Source organism: Thunnus thynnus, chromosome 12 (assembly GCF_963924715.1).
Source record: "Thunnus thynnus chromosome 12, fThuThy2.1, whole genome shotgun sequence".
NCBI classification, from domain to species: domain Eukaryota; kingdom Metazoa; phylum Chordata; class Actinopteri; order Scombriformes; family Scombridae; genus Thunnus; species Thunnus thynnus.
The window spans coordinates 10,692,531-10,707,062 of record NC_089528.1 but is presented as its reverse complement, the minus strand read 5'-3'; the positions used below and the strand labels follow the sequence as shown (position 1 = coordinate 10,707,062).

General features: G+C 38.0%; 1 protein-coding gene across 2 annotated transcripts; it reads right to left on the bottom strand.

The window, feature by feature from the left end:
* Positions 1–821: 821 nt before the first annotated feature.
* Positions 822–11,672, bottom strand: asip2b (agouti signaling protein, nonagouti homolog (mouse) 2b). Of its 2 annotated transcripts, none has more exons than XM_067605356.1 (4): positions 11,469–11,672; positions 11,260–11,379; positions 3,098–3,171; positions 822–1,945 (listed from the first exon to the last, which is right to left on the bottom strand). In XM_067605356.1, exons 1-4 carry the CDS (start codon positions 11,644–11,646, stop codon positions 1,778–1,780), a joined length of 540 nt encoding a protein of 179 aa, XP_067461457.1. In that variant the 5' UTR covers positions 11,647–11,672; the 3' UTR covers positions 822–1,777. The 2 variants fall into 2 exon arrangements, with proteins under 2 accessions (XP_067461457.1, XP_067461458.1); XM_067605357.1 differs by having other exon boundaries at positions 11,465–11,539.
* Between the last annotated feature and the right edge of the window lie 2,860 nt (positions 11,673–14,532).

The window sequence follows — 14,532 nt, the reverse complement described above, 5'->3', positions numbered from 1 at the left end:
TTCATGCAAGTACACATTTTTTCAGCAGAATCCAAACCAGTGTATTTATATATATTTTGTCATTTGTGAGCATGTGCCAACTCAGGCAGCAGAAGACACATCAGGTGGTTAATTGAAGGAAGTAGATAACATGTTTGCTATTTATAATATTCTTTAGAGACACATTTATGTTCCAGATAATCACTGACCTTTCCTTGTGTCTTCCTCCTTGTAGGCACGTGACTATTTTGATTTAAGCACTTTGCCTTACATAATCACACTCTGTGCATGGCCCATCTGTGTTCAGCTCTATGAACTTACATAGATTAGTCCATCATAGATACATAACTCAAATGTTATTTAGGCCCTTTTCAGTAACTCTCCTCTGTCTTCATCTCCTCCGTGCTCATGGGTTTTGAAGACATACTTTTGCAGCTATCTGAACATATGATGAGCTCTATGAAATAGATTATCATTCAAAACATAACAGCTACTGTTGCATTATGTCAGATGTGCATATTTTTACTATCATATACCCTTCCCTCTCTTCATTTTCTATCAGGGGAGGAGCAAACCATTTCCCAGACAAAGTAATACAGTACCACAGACTGCCTGAATAGGATTTAAGAGATGCAAAACTGCTTTATTTTTTCATTTAAAACAAACTTAACATCAATTGTGTCTATGCATGTCCCTCCTGGTTACACACTAGGCCCCCTACACATTTTAATTATCTCTGCTTTCCACTTAATCACTCCGGAAAAGAATACAAAGCAGGTTTAGTCTCAGTTTATAAGATAGCCGCCACAAGATAGCTGCCAGCAAACAGTTTTTTTGAGGGGGGGGGGGGGGGGGCGTTCTCTTGATCCCTTGTCTCATATTTCTTAAATGAAACATGGTATCCTCCCATAAATCCACACATAAAGAACATTCTTAAACAACATTTAAGCATGTTGACATTAAGGATTCCACATTAAAATAAACTCTGAATGCCAAGAACCAGAACAAAAACACAAAGATGATATAGGCTTACAACATATTTATTCAATAGCAAAAATATAAACTAACTTTACTCATAACTTCACACATGAATAATTGATAATTCCATATTTGTTCTCCGGGGCATGATCAACCGGTACATAGGAGCAGAAAAATCTGTTTTTTAACTGTTGATGACCCAAAACAGATGATTGTTACATTTTACAGATTACATTTAATCTGTAAGGCAGTGAGTTTCAAAAAAGAAATTAATGTTCCCGTATAAAACCAGTTTAACATGGCAGGAGAGCAATAATAACAAAGATATAACAAGCAGCAACGGTGCAGGAAATGCCCGAGCCACAACACACAGTTTACACATGATTGTCTACTACGATCAGCACATCAAAAAACATATGTCACTCGTCCTTTGTTACATCTGCATTCTTTATGTTGGGTATTTGGACATTTCTGATGTTTTTTATATATATGCATGTATCAGAAGACTGTAAACCTTCATGGCTTCCCTCCTTCATCCATATTTCCCCCTCTAACACTGAGCTGATAAAGCTATAGACAACAGAAAGAATTGAGACCTTCATTTTAATCTTAATCTGTTTTTAATTATTTTCAAGATGTTTCTAGTTTACTATGCACCGTCATAATATTCTGTGAACTGCACCTGTGCTGTAACAGAGGCAAACCCACAGGCCAGAGCACACTGCATGTATGTATAGGTGTGTGCATATATATATGTATCACTGCGTATGTCCAGTATGCTGCTTGTGTATGTGTATGCATATGTGTGTGTGTGCTCCATCTACGTCCTCTTTAAGCACAGGGGGTTCATCCTCCAGCAGTGGCAGATTGTGTTGAAGAGTCGACAGCGGCAGGAGGCGCAGGGGTCGCAGCATGGCACATGAGAGGAGCAGCTCTCCATCAAGCGGCTGCAGCGGCGCGCAGGGGTCATGAGCTCTGACTTGTGTCTCTGAAACAACACAAAAAGAGATTTGCAGAAACTGTCATGAAATGTCTCACAACTAAATGGAAAGGTAATGAAAATACTCCTTCACTGGCGCGTTGTGACAGACTCATGTTGTGTGGAAATGCATTGTTTAAACCCAAAAAACTAAACTTTAAAGCTGCACTAATCAATAATGTAATGTGAAAAGGGTCTCTTGCAGTGATGAACCCACAGAGAATTATCACCTGACTGCAGTATTTTGAAAGCTCATTATCTTACTTTCAAGGCCAGCTGTTTTAATTCAGTCTCACTGCTCAGTTTTGTTTCCAGATGCAGCAGCCAGCTGTTTTTAGCAAAGCAAGCTCTAAAAAAATCTCACTGTACACTACCTTAATGGCAGACAGATTAAGTTAGTGACTAGCTGTTGAGCAGAGCAGGAATCATAATCAAGTAATATTAAATTTACGAAATGATTGCAACAATATTCCAACTCTGTATGAGAGCAGCAGGTGAGCAAACTGTGAGTCAGACATCAGACACACATCAGACATCAAAGCTACTCTAAGTCTTCAAATCTTATTAATGGAGCAATAATTTCCTAAATGACCACCAGCACACTTATTAGAGGGCCTGAATTTAGCGGTTGAGACCATAATGACTCATTGAAAAAAATTATTGAATTAGTTTTTCTAGACAGCCTCAAGTTGTGGTAGTTGACGCTTGGCCACAGCCACTACGTGTAGAATTTCATAGCATCTGTCAACTTATTATTATGGTATTAGTATTTGTTTCTTGACAATGAGACAATTATGATAGAAATTGGTACACTCTGTATGTTGCTTTCCGCCCATTCAACTCATTGTCAGGTCGTTGTGGGACGCACATTGCTGAAGGTAAATAAGTGTGTTTTTAACTTTGAAGCTCTTCAAGAGGAAAAGTTGAGGGAACATTTGGATTAAAACTCACCAATGCAGACAAATGCACACACATGCAACAAATCCAAGATTTCCACTGCCAGCTGCTCTCACAGTTTACACTCAAACACAGCCTTGAGTCAAACACTTGAAGCATTTATGAACATGCTGTACTGAAAAGTTAGTGACAATGACAGACTGAAAAAGACAGGGACAATTTGTGGCATAAAATGACAATTTGAAAAGAATTATAAAAACTTACTGGAATGTGACTTTCCTGTGGTGTAGAAATCTTCCGTCTTGCAAATAGTCGCCTTGTCTTCCCTTGGCTCCAAACTAGAGTTGGAAATAACAAAAGTATCACTGTTTAATCTCAATACACATTCAATAAATACATCTTTCTCAAGTTAATCTCTGCACTTTTTCAGTGAAGAGGTGAATTCAGTTTCCATGGCCAAGAAACAAAAAAACCTCCCCACACTCTCTTGAGAGCTATATTCCTGTCACGCATGGAGGGGAAGCAACAATGCAGCTTCTTGTTTATTTTCCTGCCTTTGTTCTGTCAGGGCAACACTTAGTTATGAACATGATTTGACTAAGAAGGAAAGTAAATGTATTAAATCCACTAATAGTGAGCTAAAACGTGAATTCCAAGGTGCAGCTCATTGGATTAGATCAACTCTGCTAACAGCTTTGAGTCTGAACCTTATTACTAGGTTCTTTTGTGAGCCTTCAATAGAATATTTGACTACTGAGGCATCTGTCTCAATAGCTACTTCTCAAGGTATTCCCAGGCAGGTGGGATATATTGTCCCTGCAGGGTGTTTGGGGTCTGCCCCAGGGTCTCCTTCCAGGCGGATGTGCCTGTAATACCTCCACGGGTAGGTGTCCAGGATTAATCCTGATTAAATGTCAGAACTACTTACACTCATTCCTTTCAATGATAAGGAGCAGTTCTACTCAGAGCTCCTATCAGATGTTCAAGATCTTCACCTTGCCATCTACAAGAAATACCACCGCATTATGGGGAAGGGGTTTGTGTGTCCCTGTGACCCTGGGAACAGCAATGCCACATGCAGTTGCTCCTGGTAGGGTCTCCAAAGGTCAATAAGAGAGATTCAAGGATCCCTATGAATCAACCACTGATGGACAGATTAACATCACATGAAATAAGGAAAGCGGGGCCCCCTGCTGGGGGCGCTGGTAGCTGGGCCAGTCCAAAAATACAACACTAAGGTTTTTCACCATGGGCTCACCACCCAGAGGGAGGGAAGTAATAGTTTGCTTCACTGCCAGCTTGGTGGGGAGCAAATGCAGAGGACTTGGCATGCCGAACCCCTTTTACTTAAACTGGGTTTTGATAAGTGGAATTCATTGCACAGTAGATGCATAAACATTTTCCTATGAGCAAGCAAAAAAAAAAACCCCAAAAAAACAAAGACTCTGACTTGACAATTTGGACGTTCTTGCATGTAGAGGCCCTTTGTCAGTAATAATAACTTTATTTATAAAGCACCTTTCAAAAACAGTTACAAGTTACAAAGTGCTTTACAATGAAAACAGATAATAAAAGTAAACAAGATCCAAAACTTAAGATATAAACAAGATAAAATAATTTAAATAGTTACAACAAATGCCATCAGTTATAAAAACCCATGAGACAAAAGTGAGTCTTAAGAGGGGATTTAAAGGAGGATACTGAGTGTGCCTGCCTGAGATCTCCAGGCAGGGAGTTCCACAGCTGAGGAGCCCAAACAGTAAAGACCAAGTCACCTTTAGTGACAAGTCGAGATTTTGGAACCATTTTTAGGGCCCTGCTGGAGGATCTCAGGCAGTGATCAGGTTCAGGCTAATAGGAAGTTAGCACATCACAGATATAGGCAGGTGCCTGACCATTCAAGACTTTAAAAACAAGCAGTAAAATCTTAAAGTCAGTTCTAAAACTCACAGGTAACTAGGGAAGGGCAACGAGGATTGGTGTAATGTGGTTGCTTCTCTTAGTACGTGTTAAAAGCCTGGCAGCAGCGTTTTGTATCAACTGCAGTCTTTCAATGTTTTGCCTGCTGATACCAGAATAAAGTGCATTGCAATAGTCAAGTCTGGAGGAGATAAAAGCTTGGATGACCTTTTCTAAATTTGCAGAGGAAAGAAATGACCTGATCTTGGTTTGCTGTCTCAGTTGGGCAAAGCAGGACTGCAACACTTTGGTCACCAGAGGAGACATTGTTAACACTGCTACTGCTGGGGCCAGAGGGGTGACTGTAATCATTTCTGATTTGGAGCCATTCACCTGCAGAAAATGGAATGGAACCAGGTACCAGGCTTTAACCAGACATACAGTTAGGTGTCATCAGCATAGCAATGGAAATTGATGTCATGTATATGCATGATTTGCCCCAGGGGTAGCATGTATATAGTGAATAAGAGGGGACCCAAAATAGACCCCTGGAGAACCCCACAAAAGAGAGGAGCACAAGGAGAGGAGGCATCTCCAAGCATTACAGAGGACAGATAAAAGATGAACCAATGCAGAACCACATCACTGACTACTATAAAAATGGCACCTTTGAGATGGGTCTAAAATTATTTAAAACAGATAGATCTAGAGAGGCCTTCTTTAAAAGGGGGTAAACAGTGGCATGTTTAAAATAGGAGGGGAAAATACCAGTAGACAGAGAGCAGTTAATAATGGCTAAAATGTCTGGACCAACTGACTGAAATACAGCTTTTAAAAACCAAGTGGGAATGCAGTCTGAAGGACAGGTGGATGACTCTGAAAGTTAAACAGTGTGTTCCAGGGTTGAGAGAGAGATTTCACTGGGTTAATGTTGAAGGTGGGCAGGAGTCAACATCGAACTTTGAATTCAGAGATTCTTCACATCTCTCTCAGGAAGATTCAATTGGCTGGATAAGTGGCGGACCAATCAAAGAATTTACAGTTTTAAAAAGGATTCTGGGATTATGACCCTATTTAGCTATCAGTTCAGAAAAATAGATGTTCCTTGCTTCTTTGATTGTACACTGATAATTGAATATTAGATCTTTTAGAGGAGCAAGGGAGACACTGAGTTTATCCCTTTTCCATTTCTGACTTCTTGCATTGTCTCTTTAAAATCCTTAATTCTTCATTCACCCATCGCAGAGAGGAAGGTTTCAGCTTTTCATATCTGACTGGAGCCACAGAATCTAAATTATTGTAGAGGAGCTGTTAAAAACACTGACAAGGATCCTCTACAGTGAGGCCATGTTGTTCACTGGTATTAGAAAAAGGGGTTTGAGGCAGTAAAAGCTTGACAGAAGTAAGGAAAAGAGAGTGAATTTAGGGGGGTGAGAGCAAATCAATGTGGTGAGTTTGGGGTTAGGAGAGAGGGATGGAGTTCATATCATCCACACAGAAACCATGGGAGAGCACAAGGTCGAGTGGGTGCCCTTTGTCATGGCCGGGGTGTTCCACATATTAGGACAAATAAAAGAATCTAAAAGTTTGATAAAACCAGAAGCAACAAACATGGATATTTAAACCACCAAGAATAAGAACTCTGTCATATTGTAACATAATGACTGATCAAAGGTCTGAAAGGTCTGAAAATTCCTGAATAAAACCAGAAGTAAGTTTAGGGGGTCTGTGGATTAAAACACATAAAATGGACAATTTATTCTTTGAAATAAAACTAAGATTCTCAAAAATAGCCAAGCAAGACTGTAGAAAAACTAAAATAATCATTTCTGTGTATTATTGCAAGGCCTCCCACTCAGCTTGTCATTCTCGGCTGGTGGAAAAATAAATTCTCTGGATGTGGGGAGGGGCTGGGTGACTCAGTGAGAGGGACATATTCATCAGGATTTATCCAGAACTCTGTGATAATAAACAGTCATGTTGGTCATGATAAAATCATAGACAGATTAAGGACTTATTAGCAGTGATCTTACATTGGATTAACAGAACTGAGCTGATTCAACAGCAGGAATTAAAAAAGTGGTTTTAACTGTGATGAAATTATTTCTGTGTGGACTTTGAGAAAACTTTGGTATTGCATATTGCCTTTCAGTGATCATAACAGGAATGAATGAATTGGGGGAAAAAACAGCACCAGCAGGACCTGCATTGTCTGGGACAGGGCACAGAGCCAGGATACTGGGCAGGGTCTTGCTGGGAAAACCATCAATTGAGGCTAAAAGCAATAAAGTTAATAAAATTACAAATCAATTTTCCTGTTCCTTTCCCGTTAGGATGCAACCCATCATATTTAAACAAGTCCCACTTGGTCCAGAAGGAACCAAAATGATTAATGAAACCAAGTCCAGTGGTAGTAGACAAATTTTGTATCTACAGGTGCAAAATAAAAAGACGGCTAAAACATTCAGAGCTCTTGGTCATAGTGTGAGTGGGACCAAACAGTGCACACCTCCTCCGCAGGCTTTCAACTGTGGAGGCTGGATACTCAAGTTCATAATGAAACTTAATGGACTGCCTGGACATGACCTCATTAGTGCCAAAGTAAACAATTACTCTGTCATCGGGTGGCTTGACCTTTGCAAGGCCTCCACTGAGTAAGAACAGTGGGTGAGTCTGTTCTTTCTTGGCTTCTGGGAATAAAAAGATGTTTGTTAAGGTTTTGGTTAAGTCCAACTTTATGTAACTACGAGAAAGACTTTAACAGTATATCAAATATTACTAGTGAGACAGTGGTACAATTGTCTTTATTGTGTTCTTGGGAACTGTCCTTTAACCTCTCTCTCTGTATCATTTGTCACCATGTTGGCAGGAAAATGTATCAATTATTGACTATCCCTATCTTTCCTCCATCCCAGCAAGAATCAGAGAGACAGTAACAGAGAGTCTTTGTTTTCTTCAACAGGGGGAAAAAATGGCTCATGCCTGTCATATAAATTTGAAATCCATCTTTCAGTATGTTAAAAGGGTTACATTTCAAGTTGACAGCTCTGCTGTTTCCATATTTTTCGGGATGATGTTATGCACAACTTTCTACTGATGTATCCATGTGTTAGTTAGTTACCGAGCAACAAGGCACATGTATGGTTTTTTTTACCCAAAAAATGACAATGAACAAAGCAAAAGTGATTAATAACAAAATTGGTCCCAAAAAGAGGTCAATAAAACTAAACTGTATTCAAAATACATCAAACAAACTGTGTAACAACTCAACAAACTGACCTAACTCAATGACACATGAGGGGAACATACAGTATGTATACTGGCTGGCCAAACAATTTAACAGATACAAGGAACGGACAAATCACAATAACTAAGTTAACTACAAATAAACACTAAACAGGCAGTTTGCTGACAACTCAATACAACTGTATAAATTGACAACAAACTTCCATTAACAAGAGAGAAATTGGCTGAGAAATGTACAGACAAGAAAAGAACACCCTCTGCCCAAACCTCCCTGGGTGCAGCAGGCATTTGGTTCAGTCATGGGTCCAGCTGCAGCCATTTAACACTGCCTGTTGCATCAGTCACATCTTAATACAACCTAAAGAGGAGGAGGCCACATTCCAGTCCCAGTAGCAAGGTAATTCAAAGAGAAAATGATATTAATGCAACTTAAAACAGAAAGTAAGTGTTGACAATATAAAATTAACTAGATGTTCATTTAGAAGTTGTGTATGTCAAAAAATGCTAATAAATTTAATGCAAAATCAAACTGTGTTGATTGTTTTTTACTATGAAAATGATCTGTAACTGAATGTAAATCTGAATGAGAGAAAAGCCTGCTGATGCGGCCACCACACCACACACTAGCTGCGTGTCTCTATATACAACGTCGATTTGTCTGTCCACCATTTCTGGTCCAGACGGAGATATCTCAACAACTATTAGATGGATTGCCATGAAATTTTTGTAATGATATTCATGATCCCCAGAGGATGAAGCCTACTGACCTCAACGATTCCCTGAATTTTCCCCTTCCGCCTCCATAAGGTTGACATTTGTGGTTTTGAGAGAAATGTCTCCATAACTGTTGGATGGATTACCATGAAATTTAGAACAGATATATCCATTGTGCCCAGAGTATGAATTTTAATAATTTTGGTCATCAGTTAAAAATGTTTTATTAGTCAAACACTTTGGTGTATCTATTATGTAAAGGGTTTATGACTGCACTCTTACAAATGCTTTAACATTGTAAAACTTTATGTTGTAAAACTAATGTAAGAGGTGAAGAAAATTAGTGATTTTCACAACTCATGTCGTTAGACATAAATTAAAGGTGTAAATACTATGATAATGGAGCATGACAGTTAATTCTTGACTTTTTTATCTAACAGCCGTGGTTACTGTCTTTTGAAATAATTCTTACTGACAGACAGCTGAGACATTGTTGTTAATCTGCAGATTTATTTTTCTTGGTTTAACTGAAGGAGGATTTACACAATGGTCTCCAGCTTGAGCTGAAGACAGCTCCAAACATTTTGAATGGATCGTGACTAATCAAGGGTTTTGTTTTGTACATCAACAATGCCAAGTAGTGCAAAGAACAGTATGTGGGATACAATAAGTAGAGTGTGTTTCTTTTTTTGCACCAAACCAGATCTACATCTGTACAAGACGACATGATTTACTATAATGTTTGCTTTGAAGTGTGTTGATATGTTTCCATAAACATATGGAGTTAGGTCAATATCTGAGAGTTATGGAGTTCTTTTTTCTATTTTTTCTTCGTCTTTACAAAAATAGAAATACCACAAGTTTGTCAGTGATCCAATGGAAATCAGAATTATTTGGCTCTGCACCTCCTTTTTGCTGGCCTGTGTGACTTTTTGGACTATCAATAAAACCACCTTCATCAAACACACCTACATCTACACACCTCAGACACCGGCACCTTCAACACACTCACCCTTGTGCCATAATGTGTCTTTTACAACCTGGATGCAATGCAAGTTCACAAAGGTTACAAATCAAAAATCTTCCTCCTTGGCTCCAATTTCTTTCCTTCTGCCTCATGCCTCTGCCTTCCCTTTCAACCCAGCTCAACACCTTTGGGCTAATCTTTGACCAGATGTTAAGACTTTATCTGTTATTGTCAGAAAATTCTTTCATCCAGCTTGATGATGTTTCATGCCTCTCCTCCCGCTGATACTGAGGCTCTCGCCCACATTTTGATCTCCTGATGGATATCTCTAATTATCTATTAGAAATATAGAATTTTCTGGAGAACTGCCTCATCAAATAGCAATGAAACACTTTTTCCCTCATGTTCTCCCATCTTGTTCATTTTTAAATCCCTCATCGAATTGTGTTTTGTGCACTTTTTCCTCTCCTTTCTTCTGATATAATGTATCTTAAAGCCCCTGACAGAAAACCACAAGCTCAATCACACAGACCAAAGTTCAAACTTCATTAAAAAGTAACATAAAACCAAGCGCAAAGCTCTGTTTCACTGACCACTTCTGGATGATTTTTATGATTTGTCAGCTGGCCAGATACACATCCCCATAGCCCCAGGTCTACTAGATGTTTAAATAAGCAATGTGTTTGCCGTATAAACTTTATGAGGTGAGATATGTCAGTGTTTTGTTTACAGCTTGTTCTGCCTCCACTAATTAGCCAAAAAAAAAAAAAAAAAAATGAATGTAGTAAACCTGCATTCATTTATGTTTTTGGCTCCTTGCCACTGGAAGTGAGCCCAAACAAGACAGAGTTACAAAACAAGTAGCAAGACACAATAGCAAAAAGTTAACACAGCATGATGCCGTTAAAAGTTTGTTTACATCAACATTGTTTGCAGCAGTAAAACAGGCTTAATATACAACACAATGTATTTTTTGTCATTAAGTCAAGTTATACTTGTTGGTGTATTGCTCTTGCAATTCTCAGAGACAACAAACTCAACAAAGCTGCCCAACACTCAGGATTAAAAGATTTGGTTGATTTTTCAGTTGTCTTTCTATAATTTACTTCAAAACGTTTAAACTGTAAATTATACCTTATATATTTGAGTGTTGGTTTGACACAGTGATATGAAAGATGTGTTAAAAGACAAAGGTAACATTTCAATTAGAAGATGTTAGATTCTGCAAATGTAGTTACCTCATGCTGTGATCAAACCAATTTATACAGCCTGTAGTGAAAGCTATGGACAGGGAACCAATAGATTTCAACAGCCATTTTTTCATTTAAAGTCTTAAAAGAAACTCTTTAAAGAAAAGTGTTGACTTGAGTTGAGGCATTTTTGAGGGGCAGGTAATCAATATTCTACAGGATCAGTCTGTAATATCCACATATTTATATATATTTAATCTCGTCATTCCTTCAAACTGCAGCATATTCAAGTGACGATGTAGCCTTTTACAGGTTCACATCACAGCAAAAATAAGAAAGGGGAAAAAAAGAAAAGAAAGAAAATCAGCATGAATTTCTTCACAAATATCATAAAATGGTTGAATCCTCACCTGTGTTATTCTCAGTCTTCCTCATATCTTTCTTCGTGTCCTCTGCCCAGGACAGCGGGAAGGCGAGCAAGAAGAAGCACAACAAGTGTTTGGCCGTTATCTTCTTCATGATGATGAGACCTGTGGATGACATTCATAAAATAAATCCGGGACTGTCACAGGCTATGGAGAAAAAATGTATATATATATATTATCCGCGACTCACGTACTTCTTCTCCTGTAAATGTTCACTTCAGCTCCCTCAGGTGCTTTGCTGGATGTGAGGAGGTAACTGCCTGCAGCACGCGCCGCCCCCACGTTACGAGCTCGAGACACTGCAGGAGATGAAGCATATAAAACATACTTTATTAATCCCGAGGGAAATTCAAGTGTCACAACAGCACACATCACACACGGCAATAGAATAAAATAAAATAGTTAAATAGTTGAATAGAAAAGGTTGCTATCATATATTGTGCAGTATTATATATGTATAGTACATAATAAAATGAGAGTAGTGAGATAGATAAAAAGAATAGTTATTATGAATTGTAATAATTATATAATTAACAAGAGTATAATTATTATTATTATGCGATGTGCAATGGAAACATTGTTGTAATTATTATACATTGTGCACAATTCTTAGCCAGTTATGAGTTATTTGTGAGAAGAGGGAAGCTCAGGGCGGAAAGCTTTCAGCCTAATGCTGCTGCACACAGAGGGGAGGAGTTGTAGAGTTTGATGGCCGCCGGCAGAAATAACCTCCTGTGTCGCACATTTGGGGGAGATCAGTCTGTTGCTGAAGGTGTTCTTCTTTTTAATTAACAAGCCCGTCGTTTGGGGGATGGGAGGTGTTTTTTTGAGATGCCCAACAGCTTGGTTAGCATCCTCCTGAACGACGGTTGCCCTAGCAACAGACAACAAATCAGTCTCGAGGGTAGGAAATGAGTCAGTGCCAGCCATGGATGTATTATAAGAGCTTTTATAATACATCCACGGTGCCAACAAATTTAATAAAGACAGCTTAATTTTAATCATTCTTCAAATCTGCCTCTTGCACGTCCCCCAACATTATGGAAGCTTGTTAGGAGCTGATTTTAATGGATTTCTACAGTTTGTTTTTTAAAATTACTATTTATTTGACATAAACTTCTTACTGGACCATCCAGTGGCAAAAAGCAACAAAGTATATTTACTGAAGTACTGTATTTTTTTAGGTAATTATACTTGGTTGTTATAAAAGACTGTGATGAAGGAAACACTATGAGGGCATTTTGTGAGTTATTGCAGAGAGTAGAAGAGTAACAACTTTATTTGCAGTAGGCCTGTTACATCTATCAGTACCGCTTTATGATAAGGCACCATTTATACAGGGTTTATATGCATTAATTACTGGTTAATAAATTATTTACTAATGCTTTATCATTATATTTATAAGACATTAATAAACATACTTTTTGGGTTGCCAAGTTGTGGGAAATCCCTCCTTTCTATACAACCATCATATTGCTTTATCTTATTCTGTTCAAACACTTACTGTCTGGAAAGAGCTACCCATTTATTAGCAATTTATTAACATTTATAACTGCAGACTTAAATTATTTTCATTAATGACTTATTAAATGTAACAGCAGACCTGGTGACTTAGAAAATGTCGTACCCATCTACTATAGTGTATCTAAAGCCATTAGTTAGCCCTTGCTGTTGGTCCCAGACAGTTATACCTTGCCTAATGGTGAAGTTCACTGCTGAATAAAGGCAATACATAATCAAGTTAGAACATATTTAAATATTCAGTAAAGTAACTAAGCATTAATATAAATGTACCACTGCCTATGTCAACAATAAAGTTCTATTTCTCTAAAAAGCTACTTACAATTTGCAGAATTAACATTAATTCAGATACAAACAAATCTATAAACTATAAAAGACAATAAAGATGATATAAAACTCTATAATATAAAACATGGGAAATATTCAAATAATCTTTAACATTTTTTCAGTCAGTTTTACCAGGTTTGTTCCAAAAGTGAGTAAACTGGTACTGTAGCTTGACCCATCAGCATTGTTGCTATGGTTACCTGCAGTTTCCATAGCTTGCCTTGTATTTGTGTGTGTGTGTGTGTGTGTGTGTGTATTTGTGTATTTGTGTGTGTCTGCTCAGACTTGCAGCTGTTGAAAAAGCTCTAAGATGAAAGTAGGTGATGACATTTTAAATTGAGGTGGACATTTATAGAGCCGTCAGTTAATGTTATTAATAACACCTGCCTGCTCTTTTCCTACTTTGATGAGTCAAAATGTCTGCTGTGAAAAAAGCCTTTTGTCAGGCTAAATTCACTATAACCTGGATGAAAACAAGGCCACTAGTTTATTTCACACATTGATCAAATTAATTTTACTCTGACTAAACAAACATTGATCTTTCTATATGTGTATCTATCTTGAGTTAATTTCGAACAAAATGTTAACTTCTTTGAAAATATTGAACTAGAATCTTAAATCTTAACATGCACAGCCACAGACTATAAGAGCAGAGGTTATGAAAGGTTCTTACGAGGCCTGTGGAGCTGGACGGTGTTCAAAACTCAGCCATCAGAATCAGGACTCTTGGGTGCAGCTGTGGAAAACAACCAATTACATGAGGCTACATTACAGTTATATGGTGAAATTCTTAGCATTTAATAGATAGTGCGAGTTTCAAATGCTTGTTTGACAGCGCCTCACATACTATCAGTTACAGCCACAGCGGGGAAGATGGTCCAGTTTTCGTGGACTCCAGTGAGGTAATTGCTACTTTATTTTCCTTTTTAACATACTTCTTTATTATTATTCTCAGATGTTGTTGTGGTCCTGTTCAGGTTAATATTAACCAGAGATAAGCTACTGTATATTCAAAGCTGTAATGGTTATTTTACGTCTAAATAAACTCAAAATGTGAAACTGGTGATAAGCAGGAGCAAATACTGAATAAGTAGTAGGGACAAGTTTTCTCATCTTCTTATGCAAGTGTTGCAGTGAGACTCACCCATAACAGATTTATAGTGTGTTTGAAGATGTAAATGAAAGCATCTAAAACCATCTGATTTATGTTTATAGTCGATAATGATCCCATATTTAGAATAACTTCTTCTGATCTCCCCCTCGAGTCTATTACAGCTGGAAATTTTATGTATTCTGGATCCTTTGAGTGGTGAAGATACAATAACTCATTTTAATGCAAGAATCAGTTTCTCATTTCATGGAAGATGTTCCCTTGCTAGACATTTGGAGACATATCTACCCAGATGGAGT

Coding starts and splice junctions, on each gene's coding strand:
- asip2b (XM_067605356.1), bottom strand. CDS start 11,646: ATGTGTGCTGTTGTGACACTTGAATTTCCCTCGGGATTAATAAAGTAT. Junction 11,380..11,468: donor GAACATTTACAGGAGAAGAA/GTACGTGAGTCG, acceptor TGTCATCCACAG/GTCTCATCATCATGAAGAAG. Junction 3,172..11,259: donor GAAGACTGAGAATAACACAG/GTGAGGATTCAA, acceptor TTCCAACTCTAG/TTTGGAGCCAAGGGAAGACA.